General features: G+C 39.6%; 1 protein-coding gene across 3 annotated transcripts in view; it reads right to left on the bottom strand.

Moving 5' to 3' along the window:
- Positions 1-23249, bottom strand: part of DPP6 (dipeptidyl peptidase like 6) — a 510047-nt gene that overhangs the window by 127790 nt on the left and 359008 nt on the right. For all 3 annotated transcript variants that reach the window (XM_058041744.1, XM_058041730.1, XM_058041737.1), the window contains exons 4-5: positions 19255-19349; positions 16289-16363 (exon numbers count right to left, since the gene is read on the bottom strand). In XM_058041744.1, coding sequence (XP_057897727.1) covers positions 16289-16363; positions 19255-19349 — 170 coding nt within the window. The remainder of the gene's footprint in view (positions 1-16288; positions 16364-19254; positions 19350-23249) is intronic.

Genomic DNA, 23249 nt, shown 5'->3' with positions numbered 1-23249 from the left:
TTCCAGCAGGCTTTGCTACCAAAAGAGCTGATTTAGGATCTTACCACCCAGTGTATAACACTGCTCATGGATCTGGGATTGAACCCAGGTGGACTGGCTGCCATGAGCTCATTATTGTTACTCACTTGATAAATACAGGAATAAAGCATGCTTTGCATCCATTTTCTAAATGGCTCCATTGAGCCCCTGGCCCTTTGTACAGTAGTGTTATTTACATTAAAGAATTGCCCAGAAAACTCACAAAAAAATCCCATAAAAGTTAGAGCTCACAAGGGACCAGTACAGGGCAGAGCAGAAGTGCAGCTGTTTGCAGCTTGCAAGGCTAAATACAAATTTTTCAGTGTTTAGTGTCTTTCTTTTTCAGGAATCACACATTTTATCCAAAAATCCATCCCAGCCCTCCCAAATAAAACTGAACATACCAAATAGTCATCAGAAAGAAAAATGTACAACAGTTTGTTAAAGACTGAAAACAGCAAGAATATATTTTAATGTGATTAATCATAAAGCACCCAGGATTTATCTGGGTAAAATGACTCATTTTTTATTCTGTAACAATAAAGTATATCAACAAATAATAGATCCCCTCAGGATTCTTAACAGAGCCTGGTTGTCTCAAGAATCTCTCTGCTTTTACACTGTGCAGTAAGACAGTAAAAATATATCACAAGTGGCTGGTGAAACAGGAACTGCCAGATCCATTTAAAGGGTTTCCCACAAAGAGTCTCTAAAAAGACATTTGCTGGAAATAGATTACACAGCCCATTTTCCTACTCATATGAGCAGACAAATCCCCAAATGCGCACATGAATGTCAAGCCAATTGAATAATCCCAAGCATTTGACATAATTACATATTCCACCTTTCAAAATGGTCCTGGCGCCCTTAAACAGTAACTAACACTGTGATGCAAAATATGCAGGTAAAGGATGATTTGCCATTTGGCCTTTAGTGTCTGTGATATTTAACCAGGCTCTGAAGCTGACAGATTAACAGGGAAAAGGAATAAAGTAGAATGCAGGAAGGCTGCTGCTATGCATTGGCAAACAGCTCATGTATTCTGTACCTTGTTTTCTCACAGTGTCATGAAAGGGAGGGGAAAACAAGTTCAGGAGGAAAATACCAAGCAAACATTAGCCAGGGGTTGAGTTTCCTTCTCCTGCATGGACACAGCATGTGTGTAAAGGATACCACAGTGTCATATGGATCCTTCTATTGTCAGCCACCAATAAGCAAATCTGATGTTCACTTCACAGGGTAACTGTGTTGTTCATCAGATCTTCCAGGAGAGGAAAGGATAATTTTTTGACTAAAAATACCTCATTGACATAATGTGTTATGGTAGTGTGTGGATGATTAAAGCAGGTCACTGTACCTGTTTGCAGAATATTCTATATCTTTTATGAAAGTCCACATTAAAAACTGAATTTTCACTTAATGTGTCAACATCATTTGCCTTGATCAAAACTCTTTATGGTACCATTGGTTTCACTGAACCCTTCTGTTCTGTTGAGAAGAAATCCTTGTTTCACCATGACATGTTGAACTGGCCCTCCAAAAAGATGAAAAATCCATTCCTGCACTTGACCACCAACTTCTGTATAATGTTTTGTTCAATTTTTGTGCTTTTATTCTCCCCTCTGTTTGTGATTTAGAGCACAAGGGGTTACCTCTGTCTGAGGCATGGTTGGTTAATGCTCTTTTCATTTTTTCCTTCTGTGCAGACAGAATGGTCAGCAGTGTTCTCCTCACCCCAACTATTTTTGCAAAGGATTTTATTTTATTGCTAATAGGCACTCCATAGTAACCAGCTTGGAATTAGATTCTCTCAGAAACATCATGCTATCTTTTCTTTTTGTGTCACTGCAATAAAAAAAAAGAAACACTACCAAAATCCATACTGGTATTTTGTACCCTGCACTCACTGAATCTTGATTGCTTGCAAGAACAAAACAAATCAATAAAGCTGTATAATTTGAGGTGTCTCCAACATTCTCACCTTTCAGATTCATTGTGATACTGACCTATTTTGCTTTCTTCTGAGACAGCATATTCTCTTTTGTCCCTGCATTGAATTTTCCCTTTACATTTTATCACTCCTCCAGTAGAGTCTCATGCTGTGTGTCAACCTGCTTGCACAGCCCTCTAAGGAACTCTGCCCGTTTCTCTTCGTGCTTCCAATAAATTAGAAACCCCATAATGAAATGCTACCAAGGAGCATTTCCTGAGCAGCCAATACCCCACAGCTGCCATCAAACACCTGATTTGGGATGCCCTTGCCTGCTGTGCTGCATCCAGCTGATCAGCCTCATGTGGGATGTGCTCACAGCCACAGAAAGGGCTCTCTGGCACTGCTGGGACACTCCAGGACAGTCTGGGGAGCTCAGGGGAGGGCAGAGATGGGGGGAAATGGGTTTGAGCAAGAAAGGTGGTGAGAAAGGGGTGTGTGAATCAATCAACATACAGACAATTTTGTTGCCTGTGCTATAAAAAAAAAATAGTTTCTGTATTCCAGAGGAATTAATTTAACATTTCTGCAAAAGGAGGAAGATACAGACGTGGGGAATGAATGTATTAGAGTTGTTAAGGGTAGTAAAGCTTTTTCATGCAAAGAGGGGGGAAGGATCCTGACCCAGCAGTGAAGCTGTGCCTGGGTGGGGTGACACAGCCAGCAGTAACCTGTCAGTGCCTCAGAGAGAGCCAGCAGGTCTGTGCTCACCTCAGTCACACCACTGAGCATCAGTGAGCATCATTCCTCTCATTTCCATGTAGGAAATCAGCAACTGGGTGTCTCCAGAGCCAGGAAGAAACCTCAGCATTTGATTTGGAAGAAGGCAGTAATACAAGAGGCAGTGGATCATCAGGACATGTTTCTATTTTGCAAATCTTTTAACCAATTTATCTCTTAAAACTGAAAATTAAATCATTGTCCTTGTTATTTGAAGGACAACCAGGACATCTCTCCAGCCATGCAGAGCTGTGAATGCCCTGCCACCCACACCAGAGAGGCTTCCTTGGAGCACAGTCTCACATCAAGGTGACGTCAGGGAGGGACAGCACATTCCTGCCATGGGGACTTGCATTTTGGAAGCATTTCTAACCAAGCTGAAGCTGATTGTGGCGGGGTCATGCACCACAGGCAGCACACATGGTTAATATGCAAATCTCTCCCACAAACATCCAGAGGCTGGGCTGGGATTAGAAACTAATTTTCCAAGGACCAAACCAAAGGTCTCTAAACGTCAAAGCCAAGGCATTGTTCCTTGGCAAATAATATTGTCTCAAGTTTGCAAATCAACCATAAATAAAGTGTGATAGCAACATCCACCACAGCAATGGATGGACTGCCACGCTGTAAGAGCATGCTGCTAATTCACCTCCCACAGGCTGATTATCTATCTCAGTTGTTTCATGATAATAATTCTTTGATAAAGATTAGTTTTCAAATGACACTTTTGAGAGCCTTATTCTGCTGTCAGCGCCAAAAGGGAATTTTGAGGCCAGCTTGAGGATTTATGACTTTGTGACAGCAGCGGGGTGGAGTGGATGCTCTTTTTGTTGCAAATGCAGCTCCAGCAGCAAGTTAGGCCACAGGTATTAAGAGGCAGCTCGTGTGCCAGCTCTCACCCCTCAGAGAGTGTTAATCCAATCTGCCAACTGCTGCTGCTCTCTGATGCAGCTCTGCCCTGCCAAGCAATTACAAAAGGCTCCTTTTGCTCCAGAGCCACCTGTCCCTCACAGCGCTGCCCTGGCACCACAAAGCCCTGCAGCCACTGCATTAAAGGACAGCAGCTATGTTTTTAACTGGTAAATGAAATGGGGGCTGCAAAGCTCTCTGTGGGATTTTTGCACCAGCCTTTGTGCACTTGTTGGTGCTCAGGTTATTGGGAGGTAGCTGCAGTGAAGTTACAAAGAATTTGGAATCAATACTATCAATAATGAGCTATTTTTTTGTTATCTTTTTAAACTTTTGTAGGGGGATAGAATATAAGTAAATAAAGGTAGTATAGAAAGTAATCTTACCCCTAAAGAGTTGCAGCTGGGTTAATTTTTAAAGATTAGCAGCAGGCCTGATGTTAACAGGCCACAGCTGTAGCCAATAAGAAGAGTGTTATAAAAGAGTGGATTAGGTGGTTGAGGGGAACTGGAGTCAGTTGGCTGCTGTGAGGATAAGGAAGAGTCAGTGCCTGGAGGAGCTGCCTACAAGAAACATCAAGGAGGTGTGAAACTCTGGTAATATGGAACCCTTGCAATGTAACGACAACAAATCGTATCATATGAACTCCCAGGTTTCCCCTCCCGCCGTCTATTCAGAACTCAGAAACGAGAATGAAATTATCTAGTACGTAGTTGTGATTCTAACACACCAAACAATATGTCTAAGGAACAGAAATAAGAGACGAGGTAACATCATTATGTATTATGAGTACAAAAGTAGCCTGAGGCCAAATAAAATATTTAGAAGGACATAGCAATTCCCCCAAATGAAGGAAACATAGAATAAATTCAGATCCATCCAAATACACCCACTGAAACACACAGCTATGATTCTTTAGGAACATTTGGGATCATAATAATCCCAAAGTCCATCCAGCTCACTTCCCTGGCTCAGTGGCCCAAAGCCAATTCAGACAAGACAAGAGTTATCTGATTTACAGACTTCCTTTCCCAAAATACCTTCCCAGGCTCTTGCACTTGGCAACCTGGAGTGCCTCCTTTTGCAGCTGTATGTCTTGAGGGATGTCCCTGCTGCTGACCCCTCCAGTCACTCTTTACAAGCATTTCCCCTTTTTGCACCCCCAAACTCATGCAGCAGCTCCCTTTTCCAAAAGCTTGGGTGGGTTAGGATTCCTGTCAGCAGCCTTTGATGTTCATTTTAGCTTTAGAATTACACCCTGAATTATACATTTTACAGAGGCAGCCTGGGTTAGCTGGTGCAGGTGGGGTTTTACAGGGCTCACATCCACATTCTCTCTCACCTTCATTGTCTTTGGAGCTGCAGGTCTGAGGGCTGAAGGACAGCATGAGAAGTGAATCTTAATACAGCTTTTAATGAAACCTTGCATAATGCCTTCTTTCAAACAAACATTTCTTGAGCTGTGTGGACACTGACTCTGGAAATATTCTAAAAGCCTCTTTTTTGTGAAGTTTACAATGCAAATGGTAAAGCTTTATAACAATTATGTGAGAACCAAACCATGAAAAAGTGCTGAATGCTTAGTATATCTAATTAATTTATTCATTTTTAAATAATTCACTTTAGAGGCAGAAATTAGCAACTACAGAACCACAGCACATGTTCTTTTTATTAAAATTTACTCTTAACATGTAAAAATTGCTTTTTCTACTGTAGCAGCTGAGAATGTGAATACTACAAAGAAGTTAGTACTGACATTGAAATTTTTATAGTTGGTCCTAGGCCCAGGGCACTTTTAGAAGGCTCAAAGAAAAGAATCTGAGACCAGAAATATGAGTCTGTCAGAAAGCATTAGAGAGCAACAGTTTAAAAGCAGTGAAGTGGATGTGAAAGAAATGAAAATACTGAGATGTGTGCTAGGAACCTTGGTCAAAAATCCTCTCCTCCTTCAGTGAGAGATTCATTTTCCAGTTCCATATGAGATCAGAAGACTCAGAGCTGTACCTCAGTGTACACACAGATCTAATTCACTGGAGGAGACAATTTTATATTCTGACAGGAAAAAAACAAACTGAAATCACACAGAAGGCAGGAAAGACATTTTCTGTGTTATCTTTGTGATGCTGTGGGTAACTTCCATGGGGTAAATGGTCTGTGGTGATGAAAAGCATCTTTGGAAAGCAAAGGGGAGAGGAAGGAGCACAGAGCCTGCCCTGCTCCTTTCCTGCTGCAGAACCCTCCATAGCTCTGCCACCAGCAGCATCACTCCTGTACACAGAAATATGAGGACTCAAGCATTTAAAGACATGACTAAAGCCCTGTGATTCCTCTTCCCTTTTCAAGAATGAGCTTCTTTTGAGCAGAGAATAGAAGAAAAAAGAATAGAAGATTCCATTTTCAAATCTGGGTCGTTAGCTGCCCAAGGAGGAACATTAATTATTGGTTTTAACATCAAGCTGGTAAAAGCAGAGTTCTGCAGGCAGTTAAAGAGATAAAAGGCACTTGTTCAGGGTAAACACAGAGAGCCACTCACTCCTTGGATTTGGGATGTAACTCAGCTAAAGAGGAGAACATCGACGTCAGAAGATTTGCATTTCTGAGTACAGGAACTTCATTGGGGTGCCCTGCATAGCAAGAGCTGTTTTTTCCAGAAGAGGGCACTAAATATATATATTTTTTACTATTTCAGTGATTAAAAATTAAAAAAACCAAAAAAGAATAGAAACCAGAAGAATTAGATTAGAGACTGCTTCATATGTTTCTGCAGAGACACCAGAATTAAATTCTTTCTAATTTTTCCTTCTGAAGCTTTTAAAATCACTGTTGTTTTCTCATTTTGGATGCTACTCCTAATATATTTCTTTCCTTAACATTTTAAAATAACCACCTGTACTTATTACAATCCAGCACAAACCAGATGTTCATTGTCCCTAAAAACTTAGGAAGAAAATTAATGCTAAAAAGCAGGAACTCATCTCTAATGTAATTCTGAAGCCTCTCTATGTTGCAATGAATCTAATTATTTGTCATATTTTAATTTTTTTCAATAATTTTCATACTGATATTAATTTCATTCCTCGTAAAGCAAAGTTACCCCACATTTCACTAAGATAAATTCCCATACACAAGAAAGAAAAGAAATAAAACTGTGGTTATTTTAATGCTGTCCATCTGATTTTGACTGTCTAGGAGACCTTGTACATTATGTTATGAAGGCTTTAATCAAAAACAAATTGCAATTTTTTCTTAAGACTTTTTTTGGATCTTATTAGGACATTAACCCCTACCAATTTGTTCAAGTTAGCTCATCCATACACTCAGAAAAGGAAGCAGAATGAGAAATATAGCCTTATGCAAGCTAAGAAAAGTTGTTTATTTTTGTATCACAGTGTTTTGCCTTGAGGCTTTTTTTTTCCTTCCCTGCTTGATGAAAATCTCATTTACTAAAGAAAATATTTACAGAGGAAGACTGCTGATAGCTGATGCTGATACATAATGCACCTATGTACTTTTGCATGACAGGCTAATTATTTCTGAGTTTGGATGCTCCTCTAGTCTCCCCTGGAACTGTGGATTTCCTTTGCAGTTTGCTGATGTCTATCTGTGCCTGTGAATAAGTGCAGGATACAGTTTATTGTCCTTTGCTACATAAGCAAGGCTGTCCAACTTAGTCTTAAAAACAATTTTGCACTCAGTCATGTTCGTGCAATTTCTGTTGAAGTCTCCCAGCTCAATTCAGGAGGCTTCAGGTTTAGTTCTAATTCAATTTATCTGCATTATTAGGAGAACAGCAAGGGTTTAATCCATTGTTTTTAATAGGAAAGCAGTTAAAGCTCAGCAACTGAAATCAGCAGACTCTTTTTTTAATGCTCTGCATTTCAAGTTTTGTTGCAGTGATCAGACTAAACAGTCCCTGGAGTGGAGAGAATGGAGACTGAAATTGGGGTTTGGTGCAGTTTTCCCAAAACCACTGCCATGTAGGGAGCAGGCAGCAGCAGAGCTGGAATGTGGGGATGGAGGTTGTGCTGAGTTTTGCTTCCCAGCTCAGGCAAACACCTCATGTTGTGCTTTATGAATGCTCCCAGACCATCATTTCAGAAGCACAGACACCCCCAAAAGCAGGGAGCAGGAGAGCCAAAAATCTGGTATCCAGTGAGGTTTCATTGTTGGCCATGGAAGAGCTGCAGGTCCTAAGTCACCACAGTGGCTGCCAGTGATAAATCATGGAATGGTTTGGGCTGGAAGATCACCCAGTTCCAACCTCTCTGAGAGCAGCGACACCTTCTAAAGTTCCTTCAACGTGGAGATGATCCCACTCCAAGAATAGCTGCTGAAAATGAGGAGAGTACCCACTCTTTGTATTTTATGGGTGCAAATATATTTTCCATGGATAATAAACACATGCAGCCCCCACTCAGCCATTCCTCCTTGCTGCCACTCAGTGCCTATCCTTTCCTTTTATTAAGAATGGAAAACAAAGTATGCAGACTTGGGATGTGTCTTTTCATTCCACTTCCCCCCCATCCCCCCACTGCCCAGTTTCTACTCAGTTACAATGACAAACCCCTAATTTTAAATAAGAACCCATGACTCAAGGATCCTAAGTGCCAAAATGTCCCTACAATATATTTGAGTTCTTAACCCCCTCTAACTTTTTGTTCAAACTATTTTTTTTCCTCATTAAATCAAGCTGTTCCAAAGCAGAAGAATTGCTGTCAAAAGGAAAAGAACCATTCAGGCTACATAAAGGAGTACAGTTTCTGCTGGAACTTTGTCAGGATTTCAAATGAACCGTGTGGGTCCCCCAAACCAAAATAAAGAATAAATTCAACCCGTTTTCTTCCCCTGTGTTAGTCTAAAATTTGCCCTGAAATTTAGCAACATTAAATTAATTTATTTAGTTTCTCCCTCAAAAGAAAACTCTAGGATTCAACTTATCACTAATTATTGCTCCACTGGCCTGTAACTGCGTCCAAAAATTTCAGTTCTAAACAATGGGACAGAAATTGGTGGAAGAACAAATATTCTCCCCATTTGATGACATGTTTGCTCAATTAGAGTGGGTATTCACCCACCTCCCTGAGTAAGAAGTTTTAATTCTGTAAGCACAGGCAGCAGAGAAGGTTTGGCATCCAAAGGGCCCTGCTGCTGAAGGCACACTGAGGACACCTGAGAAGGCAATGTTTGCACAGCTCTGTAATCGAGTTTTGAAAACCCAGGGATCCCCTGAGAGCTGTGTGGCAAACTTCCCTCTCTCTCTGTGCCACTGCAGATATCAAATATTAATTAGCCTGAAACAATTACTGATACCTGCACATGACACACGTTGGTACCTCTGACAGAGATATTGCTGCTTGTGCCTGTGCTGAGATTCACTGGTAGGAAAAACCTCCCAGCTGCTGAGGGTTAGCAGCTTTAGTTTATTCAATGAAAGTTAAGAGCTCATCTCCTGCCTTAGACAGACTTTTCTGGATTGGACAGAAAAGCAAATGGGAGTGTGGAAATGTTTTTGAATCAACCTTGTCTGATGCCTTTGAAAGTTCTGTTTTGTCTGTCTTGTTGAAAACAGCAGATGAGGGAATTTGCTCATGGTGGGTTTGAGATTGGAAAATACAGGCTTTCACAGAGACCACATTAGTAATTAAAAATTTCCACAAGCTCCTTTAAAGCAAAATATTGCCTTTAGGTGTTCTCAAACAATAGCTGCTGCTTCAGTTTCAAATCCAAAGTAAACTATAACCCACAAAATTAACCTCTTATATGCTGCTAGCACATTCTTGTGCAACACTTCTGGACACACAGGCCTTAGCTTTAGTTATGTAAATGCAGCTGGAGCATGCTGTTCTACCACAAAGAGGTTAAACAGAAATTAGCAAACAAGATTATCACACTGCTAATCTTGGCCTTTAAAATAATACCACTCAAAACAGGATTTGTAAGAAGAAAGAAAAAGAAAGGTGGTCCCCACCTTCAGCCCTGACACCCCAGAACAGCCTCACTGACAGCCCACACAGGCACACACATAAAAATGCTGCCCTTTTCAGAAGCTGTGAGCATTTCATTGAAATATTAAAGATTAGCTGAATGGTATTAATAAAATTTGTTCTATGGCAAGTAACTGAAGTTGTTGCTTTCCTGAAAATTTAGGAAATTATCAGATTTGTTGAGTGGCTGGCCTATGTGTTTCCATTAATTCATTAATAACTTTATTTCTGCTCTTTAAAAAAGCACTGGATGTCTACAGTGATACAGCTCATCCTTCATTCACAACCACATTCATACAGCTGATGAACTGAGAAAAGAGAAGATATTCTGCCTGAAGATACACACACGCACAGATGTAATAAAAAAATATTTTAACTAATATAAACAGCATTTGTATTGAGTCCTTTTCTTCTTTTTGTTTAGTATGTGCTTTATCCTAATCCATTATTTATCCTAATAACAGTAACTATTTCTCACAAGTATATGAAATTACAGTGCTTTAGGCTTGAAAATGTTGAAAAAAAATAATTTTAGCCAGCAGCCTGTGATATAAGTAAATGATGCCCTTATATTGTACAGTTTCTAATAGAGGAGTCCTGATTTATGAACAACGATTCAAAACTGTATTCACATTAAAAAGAGGATATGAAAAACCATAAACATAAGCTTTTCACTTCAAAATGGCCCCTTCAAAAACTAATAATTTACAACAAACACCAAACATTAAATAAAAATCAATAAAACAGGTAGCATTATTTTATGACAGAAATATTCTCTGTGCTCACTTTATCATGAAATCACTAAACACTTTCAGTGTTTCTAAAAATAACATTGGGTGAGAATGAAAAAAATAAATTTGAAATATATTTATTGTCATATAAAGAAAACAGATTTATGTAAGCCTATTTCTAGGCCTGGTAAATCCATTTCAATTAAGCAATAAATATCATGACTACAGTCTGAGCAGTATTACTGATGATAGTTATGACAGTGTTCAATTTTTAGAGGTATATTTATCATAATAATGTTTATCACCTAGCTCAAAAGGATGTTGTGAGGATTCATTAATATTTATACCCATTAGTGTTTTGGAAATAACAAGAATTACATTATTTTAATTTTTACACAACTAATTAAATTAGTACGAGGTCGTAATTGGACCATAAGCACAAACCCCATTCATTTCACATAACAAACAGACTTGGAGAAATAATAAAAAATAGTAACAACAACAATAGTAATATATTGCTTTCTATAAATAATGCTTTTTTCAGTTCATTCACACTGTAAATACAAAGTCTAAGGTTTGCTCTGTGTGTTTCTGAGATCTCTTTGCTCCCACCACTTCTCTTAGAGATAGAGGCAGGGAGAACAGAAATACTGAACTCACCACATGAACTAGGCTAAAAAATAATTATTGAGTGTGTTCTAATTACAACAATGATTAATTCTTTCCAGCCATTTGGATTTAAAAAAGCATTTATTTTATTGCAAAATAGATAACAGCATCTGTTGTATCAGCTGCAAAGGCCTCTGAGCCCTAACTTTGTTCAGAGCCTTTGCAGTTTGGTCCATGCTAATCAACCAGCATTTCTAAGTGTAATTGCCCCTAACTGGCACAAACACAGTAATGGGCTGGTAAAATTGGAGACAAAGAGCAAAAAGTTTTATAAGGAATCTTGGCAGCTTTAATTCCTCTCTTGCATGATGACAACACTGATTCCTAATAAAGGCAACTAAATATTCACTACTTAACATCTCTCTACATCACTCCAGTAAAAAGGTTTTCTTCTCACATATTTCCTCAGTTTCTTTGATTCCATTACACAAACTGCACTGGTAACTGCCTGCCACACAAAGCTGCACAAGCTTTAGTTACTTTACTCTAACTTAAGTCTTTCCTCTTACCTCAGTCACAGAAATGCCTTGAGATTTAAGGGTTGCTTTGTCCCTTGGCTATTTGGGAGACCCCTTTTGGAGACCAGGGGTACCCACAGAGGTGGTGCCAGCCCAAAGTCCTGTGTGTGTCCCCAGGAGGCACATGGGGGGCACAGAGCTTGCCTGTCTATTGTAAAAGCAGGCAACCCAACAAGGGGAGAGAATGATGCACCTGACTCCATCTTATCATAAGGCTAATCTATTACTTTATTGTACTATATCATATTAAAGAATACTATACTATACTATACTAATACAGAAAGGATACTTACTGAATGCTAAAAAGATAATGAAAAACTTGTGACTCTTTCCAGAGTCCTGACACAGCTTGGCCCTCATTGGCCAGAGAGTTAAAACAACTCACACCACAATCCAGTGAAACAATCACCTGCGGGTAAAAAAAATCTCCAAACACATTCCTCATGAACAAAACAGAGGAGAAGCAAATGAGATAAGAATTGTTATCTGTTGGGAAGGATGAAACTTGGAAAAGAAAGTCTCACAGATATGTATGCTTTGCAGAAAGATTTTTGAATGTGGAGTTTGATGAAGGAATAGAGATGAAAGCAAGTTTTGATATAGAAGAAGAGAATTGCTGAGCCAGTTTTACTGGCTAACCAAGGAGCCAAAGGGTGTGTTAGTAAGAAGGGGTTTTTATGGCTTAGAACAAAGGATAAACCCACCTCAAACAAGTTGTTTTTACCAAGCAGAAAGATTGCACAGGTAAACAAGTCAGCAAATGTTGCAAGTAGAAAAAAGGTCTCAGAATTTTCCACTGCAAGAAAACTGAAAAACAACTTCTAGCTTAAACTGTAATAACAGCTTAAACTGTACTAACTTTTAGTGATTGGAGAATAGTAATATGAATACGGTAATTACAGTAGTTATGATGGGCTATAGATAAAAGTTAAGGTATAGATTGATTCTACTGTATTAAGATGCTCAGCAAAGCAAAGGATATAATGCATTGTAACCAAAATCAAAGGGTCTCCAGGGCTGCCTGCAGCTGGAGGTGGCAGCTGGAGGTGACATCTGTAGGCACAGGCTCTGTCACCCACAACCCTGGACTGCTGTAGCATCTTGGATGTAATAAATGCATTTTGATGAGAGCTGCCTGGAGTCCACCATCCCTCATTACGGCTCTTACAGTTTTCCTTTTCTCTGAGGCCTCTCACTGCCTTTCAGCCAGGAGAAAAGCCCTGGGTGCAGGGATCCTGTTCAGAGGATGTGAATGCCAAACCCATCAGTGCTGCTGGAGCCACGGGCTGGGCAAGAGCGTCCTTGGCTGGGCACCACCAGAGACAGCCCTGAGCCTCTGCCCCCCTTCTGCTGAGCTGCTGTGGCCAAACCCCATTTGCCCACGTGTTCTGGGGTTATTAAACCTCATATCAGAGCCCCACACACTTGTTTTGGTGAAGGATGATTTGAAATCAAAATTTCTCCATGGAGGTGTTTATTCCCTGATGCTTTCCCGAAATTGCACTCTGCTGTTTCAGCCTCAGGTTGCACCTTGTTGAGGTGTAAAGAAACTAAAAATAAACAGCAGGAAAACTGTGGGAGTATTTCAAGACAAAGGAGCTTGGTGCCTTTCCTGTGACCTTTCCAGAAAAAGAACAAATCTTCTGTGTTCAAGGTTAGAAAAGCTCCCTATTAGCACAAGGCTTACCCAGAATATTGCTGCCTGAAAGATTAAACTTCTGTAAATATAAGCACTGCAAAAAGAAAAAAAGCATTACAATGAAATCTGACAGCCAGACTAGCCACAATGTACCCACACCAGCCTCACAGCTGTCTGCCAAGCTTCCTGGGAGAAATATGTTTTAAGGAATGTGCTCTAATTCATTATCCTTTAAAATGATGAAGTGATACAACAGGAAAACACACATTAGCTGCCTCAGTGTCTTTGCAAAATAGGTGTCTGGCAGTTCAGTGCTGTGTTATTCCAGTGTGGGTGTCAGTGCTGTCACCCAGACCAACACCGAGCAGACACGCTTCTGTGCAAATAAATAGAAAAATATAGAAGCAGCTATTACTGGAAGGAAATGACTTTGTGGCACTTTTCTTAAAAATATTCCGCTTCATTGGAGTGACACATTGTGCTCCTCTATTTTGATGTTTATTCTGGGCTGGTATTAAACACAGAGGCTGAATCCATTCATTTCAGAATTCAGACAAATTATTAATTCATACCATGCATATTAAAGCAGCACAACTGTACTGTGTAAAAAAAAAAGATGAAAATATCTATACTCACAAACAATTAAAAGGCAGCACGTCACACTTTCAAATGCCAAAGAAATAAGAAACAATTTCTGATGGCTAAAAAATAAGTATGCAATAATTCCAAGAAGCTCCTTTTTTGAAATTGTAGAATTAAAGTTTAAAGACATGTCCTCTGCCAATACATCTCCTGAAATTTCCTTTTGACTTTGCAACAAGGACAACTGCCCAAGGCTTTCCTGATCAATTCCTTGTGCTGCAGAAAACAGTGTAATTTGAATTTTGTCCAAGAGTACAGTTTGAAATGCAGAAAATGTGAAGAGCTAACTAACATGCAATTATTTGCAGCCACAGTCTGCATACCAAGGGAGAAGAAAGCTGAAGAAATAATTTAACTGTTATTGCCATTTTAATACAGAGAGCCACCCATCATGGCTGAAGGCTGCAATAACCAAGACTGAACCCAACTACCCCTTTATTAGTGTGCTTCAAAACAGAGCAAAACAAAACAAACCCAGCAAATTTTCTTTTCTCCATAAACATGTATCTTAAAGGAATAAAAGAGGGTTTGTTTTGTTTTGTTTTGCTTTCAGGAGCTCTTGCTGTATAAGAATAACTGAACAATTTGCAATGTTCTCTTACAGTGAGTATATGCCACATCCTGAATCATTCCCAAAAATGTTTTCAGCTTCCCAACCTGGGTTTTCCTTTCTAGAAAAAGATGTGCTGTGATGCAGGAAGCACCTGGCTGTGTGCTGCTCTCTCTTCTCCAGACAGGCATCCTAAGAACCACAAACTCAGTATTTTTCTGTGCCTCAAACTCACAGGTCTGCAGGCACTGGCCTGCAGAGAGGAGGATGCAGAGGAAGAACATCCAGCCCAGCCCTTTCCATTCCCATGGCTTTCCTGCCACATTGCCCACATCAAGCACTCCTCCACAGACTGAATCCAAAATCTGGGCTGTAAAAGTCCCCTCCTGACCCTGCTTCTTCCAGGTCTTTAGAGCGTGCAGTCCTTTCAGTAAATAAAGGTTGAGAATAAAAATTTATTTTCTCATTACAGTTTTTCAGAAATTTAAATTTTTCTCTTTTTTTTTTTTTTTGGGTTTTTTTTTTTTTTTTTTTTTTTTTAGTTTTTTTTTTGTTTGTTTTGTCATTAAAGGCATGTTTCTGTCATTCTCAGAGGAACTGAGGAAGCCCTCCCTCCTCAGGGCTCTTGCAGCTTGCACAGTCCATCTGAGCAGAGTTGGCACAGGGCTTCCACAGACAAAGGCTGATTTCCACTAAAAGAAATGCATTTTGCAAAACATCTCTGGCTTACAATGCAGGGAAATTTGAGAGAAAGGCTTTGCTTGCTCAGTGACCCTTAGGCTGCCTTTTCCATGTTTAGAATTAACTTAACACTTCCCCATCCATCTCTGTCTAGAACTCAGCTAAGCTTCAGGTAAGTGAAGTCACACCACCAGTAATTTCCCAGGAAAAATCATTATGAATTACTCCTTAGGTTTCTGATATAGTTTTATTTTCCCTTCTTCTAAAACCAGACATGCTTCTTCTGGCTTTCATAGCACCAAGTCAGGAAAATCACAAAGATGATAGCATAGAAATGAGATATGCAACAGAGCTACAACTTTCACTGCCTGAAGGACCCACAAATTTCCTTTGGTTAGCAGCTGAAATGTTATTTACATTATGGACAAAAACAATTACAGCTGTCAGTGAATTAATTATTTTCATTTTGAAGAATTGGTGATATTCTAGACTGTGGAAACAAAATATATAGGGCTTATAGTTCATCCAAGTAGTAGAGCATAGCTATCACTCAAACATTTCAGGCCTTATACCAGCAGAATTGAGAAAGACAAAAATATTATTCATGCAGAAGAATTGCTTCCCCTATGTTTGATTCTTTGGTCATCATTTAAAAATGACTCATTACATTTTTCCCTTTTGAAGTCTGGTAAAAAATTTGCTGCAATCCAGAACTTAGCATCAACCTAATGGTGATTTTTTACAAATGATTTATACCTAACCCTCAGAAGAAAAGGATTTATAATGAAAGTGATAGCTCAAGCCTAACTGCAGCACTGGGAATGCTGACACCATAATTAATGTATTATTTCAGTTGTGGGAGACACTGACAGTAGCTTTTTGTTCTAGGAAAGAAATTTATAGGGTGATGGAAAAAGGCACTGTGGAAAAAAAAATCACAGAAGAGGAATAGAAATCCTTGTAGCAAAGACATGTCCTTACAATCCCCCCTCCCAGAGGCTATAAAACCCTGGCAGTGACAGTGTTTCCTCACAGTCTAATTTATACCTTTCTCCTCTACTAGATGGCAGTGTGACATGCTCTCAGAATTGCTAAGTGAGGGGGTTTCTTGCTTTCTTTCATAGGAAGCAATTAATTTAAAATATCATCTTGCTGGCATAAAAGTAAAAAAAAAAATTAAAAAAAAGAAAAAGTTTGTCACTGGCTGTGTATTTTGAAATGAAATCTGTTTACTTACAGGCTCAACATCAAAGGCAAACAGTGCATATTCCCTGTCAGGTGACACCTCATACCGGATAGCCTTTAAGGAGACCTGGAAAATAAACACAGTTTTGAAACAAATATTCATCAGTTTTCAAGATAATGACACCTAGAACTAATGGTTAATGGTTATGATCATCTCTCTAAGGATGAAGAATACTACCAGAATTAACTGTCTTGAAATATATAGTATCTTTTTTTTTCAAACCCCAGAAATATTATGTGGGCACTCATAAGAGAAAGAATAAATGCAATGTGACTCAGAGCAGGCAGCTATATTAAAAACCCCAGAATTTTCCTTACTGCACAGTGGCTGGTGAGGTGGCAGGTGTAGGCAGTAGTTAGTGGAAAGCTCTGATAAATGGCAATTTATTAATTTCCTCTCATTATCTGTATTCACTGGCCAGTGCAGAAGATAAATGTAAATAGCTTCTGGAACAAATTATTAATAAAGACACCACTACCTCCCTCAATTAAGATAACCAAGAGGAAAACTATTTTAACTCTGTTAAAAGTCTTTGGGATGCTGCAGTGATCCAGTGCACCCTGACCTGAGCTCTGCAAACATCAGCACTGTAAATCTTGCTAACAAGAAGGAATGCCAGGATATCTCAGACCTGCCAGGAATTACCTTTTTCCAGCCCCACTTTTCATTTGTGCAGTGAAGCCATTTCTCCTCCCCAACATGTTTCAGTATAATGCATTGCTGGCACAGATGGCACCAAGGTCAAGGAGAGGTGCCACTAACACATCACTCATGCACTGCCTTTTAAATCTCACCTTCTTATCTAACAAATTAGATCTGAGTCCTTGAGAGAGTCCCACAGGGCCAAACTGAAAGGGAATTGGGGAAAGTCCTCCCCAAGGCCAGGGGGGATGGATGTGCTTGGGGACAGCCAGGAGCAGAGGGGACAGGTGGCACCATCACAGAATTATTTGGGTTGGAGGGGACCTTTAAAGGCTGTCTAGTCCAAACCCCTGCAATGAGCAGGGACTGTTGGGGTCTCTCACTGGTCAGAGTGACTTTGAGAAATGTTAGAAAGTCTCTTTTCTCAGCCCGGCGCTTGAAGAAGGAGTCAGGACTCTTCATTTCTTGGTCTCAAGGTTGTTTATTGTATCTTACCTATAAAAATTTTTCTCTTGTCTAGCTGAGATCGGCTCAGCAAGACAGTCAGAGGCATTCTCTCTGCACTGTTGGCAGTGTTGTGTCTTTATACTAAAAACTATGTATACAATGTTTACAGTTACTTTCCAATACCTATCACCTATGTTAGACAGTGAGCTTCTACTCTAAACCAACCTAAAAGTGCCACCATCACCCAGAAAATGGAGGCCAAGAAGAAGAAGAAAAGCTAGACATGCCCAGATCCCTCCATCTTGCTCTCTGAATCTTCATTCTAAAAAACCCTAAAATCTACTTTTTCACTTCATGATAAATTAAGTAGAATGATAGTGAATTTATCGTAGCTTGCAGATTTTCATCTAAAGTTAGTAACTTGCTCCACAAGTCATAATCAAAACCACAAGCATTTTAAGGTCTTTTAAGGTGCCAAAGTCTCTGAGACCCCTAACAAGAGTCCTGGCTGCTCAAGACAGCCAAAAAGATATCTTGAGTCCTGACAAGGGACAACTTCAGCCAGACCGGGCTGCTCAGAGTCCCATCCAACCTGACCTTGAGCATTTCCAGGGAAGAGGCACCCAGCAGCTCTCTGGGACATCTCACAGGCCGCTGACCCAGAGCAGCTCAGGATGGGAGGGATGGGTTTTAGATTTTATTGACAGGAGACAGATTTGATTTAATTTTATGTTAATAGCATTGGGAAGGGAAAACATGACCAAGTAGAAAATTTTTCTGCCCCAGGGCTGGGAAGGAAGAGGAAAAAGACAATGTGTCTGAGTAAATATAATAGTGGTTCTTGCACTGGGGCTTTGTGCATTAATGTGCAGGTAACCTGCAGATGTATTTACTGAGAGGGCAGAGGAGCAAAGGTAAAACAGGCAGTAGGGTGGAAAATGGCATGAAAATGCAGGATTATCTTGTAGCACTGTGCTTTTCTTACAAATGGCAATAATTAAAATCCAGTGGAATAAACAAGAGGCCAAATGGAAGTAATTTGACTTCAACAGACCTTGACATTAAAGGAAGCCAGCCCATTCCCTTAGAATTGTAAAAAGGAGGTTACACTCTGGTAAAAGAGGATTGCTTATGTGATGCAGTAAAGTTTGAAGGTTAAATGCAGCATGTGAAGTTTAAATTTGGGCCCTGACATAATAATTCAGTAATAAATTCTTTGTCGCATTAAAAATTAATTAATACAATTGATGTACTAACCTCTGCCAGTATGCTGGTTTCATCTACTACACAAAACAATGCTACAAAACACTTCTATCACTATAAGCTGTATCAGATGTGACTTTGTTTTCTTTACATTCATTGTAGTAGTCACCTACTAACTTCTTCCCACAATTAGGGTTTCTCTCAAATACAGCTCCACTTCTTTTCTTTAGCACTGCTCATAAAAACCACTGAAATCACATTTCAACCATTAGGCAAGAAAAATCAGCAAATGCACAAATAAAAAATAAGTATTTGCGTGGAGGAATGTAGAGAATGGCAATAGACAGTAAATGATATCAATTGTCCTTTTTATTAAGCATGCAGAGACGAGAATTATGCATCTTTCAATTATATATGATATGCAAGACTAGCTGCAAATCTCTATATGATACTTTCCAGAAGTATGAGAGAAACTGAGCTTGCAGAATAATAACAAAAGCTGGAGTTCAATCTCACATTATCCATCACTGCATAGCCCATTGTAGCACCAGTGAATTGCTTCTCCTTGACAATACATGAAGTTGAAACCCAAGTCATTTTCTGCTTTACTGATCCAACTGCAAGAGAGCTGTGAAATTCAGCTACTTGTCATAGAAAATACTTACAATTTTTTTGTTTTCTATTAATATTGTTGAACTGTTGGTTTCGACATTCCTCAGAATCACTGTGCCATTCTGGTTTCTATAAATGAATTCATTATCTGCAAGGAGGAAAACAAAACGTCATTAAGGAAATCTGAAATTGTGTTTGTGTGGAACCTAATTATGGACTTAAAGCCAAAAGTACTGCTGGGAACTTCTTTCTGAAGAACTCAAATTATTTTTTAACACAGCCATTGCTAAAAGTAGCTTTGAGGACAGCCATAAAATGATGTGGTTGGTGTTTGTCACATGTTTGTTGTGCCACACTTTCCCTGAGATGAATGCAAGAGTGACCTGGTTTGAATGCACATACACAGCATGCTGTATAGTTAGTGTGGAAAACAAGGTAAAAAACCCCCATTCTTTATGATTAAAGGCTTCTCAGTTCCACAGTCTCTGTAGGAGTTTAATAAGCCTGGAAAATCTCTGAAAGGGAAAGGCAAATGACCCCCTAATAAAGCAGATTCTGGAACCTTAATATTGTGCTCCAACTCTGACATTTGTGCTGCAGACTTATGCCAGCAGGAGAAATATGCAGAGAAATCACCATTTGCACATGAAACAAGGCAAATCATCTTGTCTCTGTGCACTTTGGGACTGCTCCAGCTCTCAAGACAGGTGGACAAGAAGAAAAATACTGGAGACAGTGTCCAGCTCTCAAAGCACACAGCCTGCCCGACAGAACAGCTGGGGCAGACATATGAAAGGGACTCCAAATGAGGGTTAGGTAGCAGGGCAAAGGTTCAGGATGAAAAGCATTACAACAATAAAGGGATGTCATAAACTGAAGTTCAAGTCTGATCAGTGTTTACATGCACTGCCCTGCAGATAAAACACAAAACCTAAGTCCCAAGCACTCTGCCATTAAAGGAATCAGCAGTTTTTCTTGGCACGGGACTAGGGTTATGGTTTATTTGCAGCTTGGCTAAACTGAGAACTTATGGATTCGACCAAACCTCTGCTTTCTTTCTCTGATGTCACCAAACCTCAAGTTCCAGCTAGGGAAGCAATTCCTCACCACCTCCCATTATGGTGGCTGCCCCACGAGTGTCACCATGATACAACAAGGGCTAGGGACATGTGTGTGGGAGGATAGAATGTAAGAAAATAAAGATAGTGCGGAAGGTAATCTCACACCTGAGGAGTTGCAGCTGTACTAATCCCCAAAGATCAGGAACAGGCCTGCCCTTAACAGGCCACAGCTGTGTCCAGTAAGAAGAAGAGTGATACAAAAGAGGGGGTTAGCTGGCTGGGGAGAGAGTTGGAGTGTGTTGGTTGTGCTGTGAGGAGATGCCTATGAGAAATCACTGGGAAGGTATGGAACTTTTGCGATAAGATGGCAACAATCATGAGAAATCACTGAGAAGGTATGGGAGCTTTGCTATAAGATGACAACACATGTGGATGGTTTAACATTACACATAGGATGTCCTGGAATGAGTCAAAGTTGAGTTTAAACCCTCTAGGAGGGGTACAAGCACAAACCCAGCTCGCTGTACCTGCAGAGGTGTGGGCTGCCCAGTTGGGGTTACCTGCTAAAGGCTACACTGGGTTTGGAGAATTGGTTCTTTCAAAACTTGGGGGTACAGACCTAGCATACTCCTTATTCATGTTCCAGTCTTTTATTTCCAACCTGGTCATGGTAATCCTCATCACAGTCACTAACCAGTTTTATAAAATGCTCGGAAGGTGCAGATGAAAATCTACCCTCTACTTCTTGCTGTCAATAAAAAAAAAAAAAAAAAAAATCTCCTCCTCCATATCACAAATTTACACATAAGTGGAGGAAGAAGAAATCTTCCCTGAGACTGCATGGATCAGAGTCTGGAAGGGCAAATGGTTGCTGCAATACAGTTGATCCTCTCAAAACCACAAGGTTTTAGAGACACTAAGATTCTCAGAATCCAAATCAGAGCAGCAGCCCTGCAGATTCATAGGCAAAGTTCTCAAAGTAAAACTCTTTTTTGAATTATGGAATAAATTTTATCAGAAACGTCTGTCTTGAATAAAAAAAAAGGGATCTGAATTAGATTGACTTACATTTATCTTTAAAGTATTCCTTCATACAATTTATGACTGAACAAACTAAGAAACTTAAACTTAAGAACTGATTGAACAGAGCCAGGACAGAAGTCAAAAAAGTCATAAGCAGTATGGAGAAGATAAATAAGGGATGCTTATTCCCTTCCTTTTCCAGAATAAATACTGGAAGGCAGCAGATGACACCAGCCAGTGTCAGGTTCAACACAAACAAATGGGATTATTTCTTCACGCTGAAGGCAAACAAACTGTGGAAGTCACAGTCCCAGAGCAGCTGCCAGGGCTGCAGGTGGATCCAAATTAGAATTAGAAAAATGGAAGCAAAATCCCTCAAAGATTAGATTTCTTGAAGGGGAATGCTTTTCAGGAAGCTCAGGAACCAGCCCTTGGGAGGGACTAAAGGAATATCCTGAATCCTCAACTTGAGAGATTTGCCTACATTTCAGAATCTTCCCTTGTCCTAGCCCTTATGCCAGAAGAGAAAATGCCTGGGGTTTGATCCAGCACTAACTTATTTACAAGTTCCAGCTTCTGTGTCCAGATCCTTAAGAAAAGTGTTTATGCCAACAATTTAGGAAGTGAGGCAATAAAAGATTTAATGTTCTGTACATACCTGGTCTTTATATACTCAGGCCACAAAGGCTGAAGCATTATTTGTTATAAGAGGAAATTATGCAGACTAAATTTTTATTTTCCAGAAATATTTTGGGCATTCCAGGAAAAAAAAAAGGAAAACAGAGACAGACTATTACCTAATTATCAGATATGTTGAAAAATATTACTGGTTTAATAAATCACCCTCTGTCAACAACACAGAATGTTTTCCAATCCACACAAAGTTCCAGACAGAAATAAAAATCATGTTTTAGGCATGGCCAGCAAAACATTTGGATAATTGTAAGGCTCTCAGGATATTTCCTAATTACAGAAAAGAAAAGAGCAATGAAATTCAGCTCCAAGTTCAGAACATAGGTAAAGTAGCCTATTAATCTAATGAGTCTATGAAGCTGTTTCTTGAACATTGCAGGAGCTGATGGAAGTCACATTACTGCCTATAATGACATTGCTACCAAATTTTATTGCTCCTTATGCTCCAAAAAAGCCCCTCATAACATTTTAATAAACTATGAAACTTCAAGATTACATAAGAGTTGTTCCATGGTTGGAAGTAGGTGATAACAGACTTTCCCATTATTTGTTAAACCGTAACAAGTTTAAAATCAGGTGCTAATCTGCCACATGTACTTTTAGAACGCATAAAAAAAGAAATAAATGAAGCAGTGCTGATTTGTTAGGGCTCTAAATCTTGCCATTATATTCAAAACCAGCCATCAACACACTGTCTGAGTTAATGAACAGAAAATTGGTCTGTTTAAGAGAAGAACAAATTGATCTGCATTATACTTCAAACAAAACACTGTGAAGTTTAGCTGGGTCTCAGTCCTCAAAAGATGAATAATATTCCTGGACTTCTGTGATTTGTTCCAGTGCAAGAACATTTTTTTAAATGGGACATACCTCAATCAAAGCCAGAAAGCAATGCAGTGGCCTCTGTCTGTAATGAGTTCTGTCCAGCAAGCTGATGAGGATTTGCAGCCTGATTTATAGTTGTCACCAGAGCTGATAAAGGTCATCACTGTATCTCATTTTTTATATCTGCCTTTCTTTGGGGCTGGTGTTCAGGATAAATGATGCCGAAAATTATAATTTTCAGGCATGCAGCCATTTGTTCAATTTCTTTATTCTTTCTTGGATTTTTTCCATCTGTTCTTCACCAGAGAAGTCATGGATGTCCCATCCCTGGAGGTGTTCAAGGCCAGGATGGTTGGAGCTTTGAGCAATTTGGTCTAGGGAAAGGTGTCCAGTGGGGTTGGAACTGGGTGCTCTTTAAGGTTTCTAACCCAAACCTCTCTCTGATT

The sequence above is a fragment of the Melospiza georgiana genome, chromosome 1 (assembly GCF_028018845.1).
Source record: "Melospiza georgiana isolate bMelGeo1 chromosome 1, bMelGeo1.pri, whole genome shotgun sequence".
Lineage (NCBI taxonomy): Eukaryota > Metazoa > Chordata > Aves > Passeriformes > Passerellidae > Melospiza > Melospiza georgiana.
This window is presented reverse-complemented; position numbering and strand designations above follow the sequence as displayed.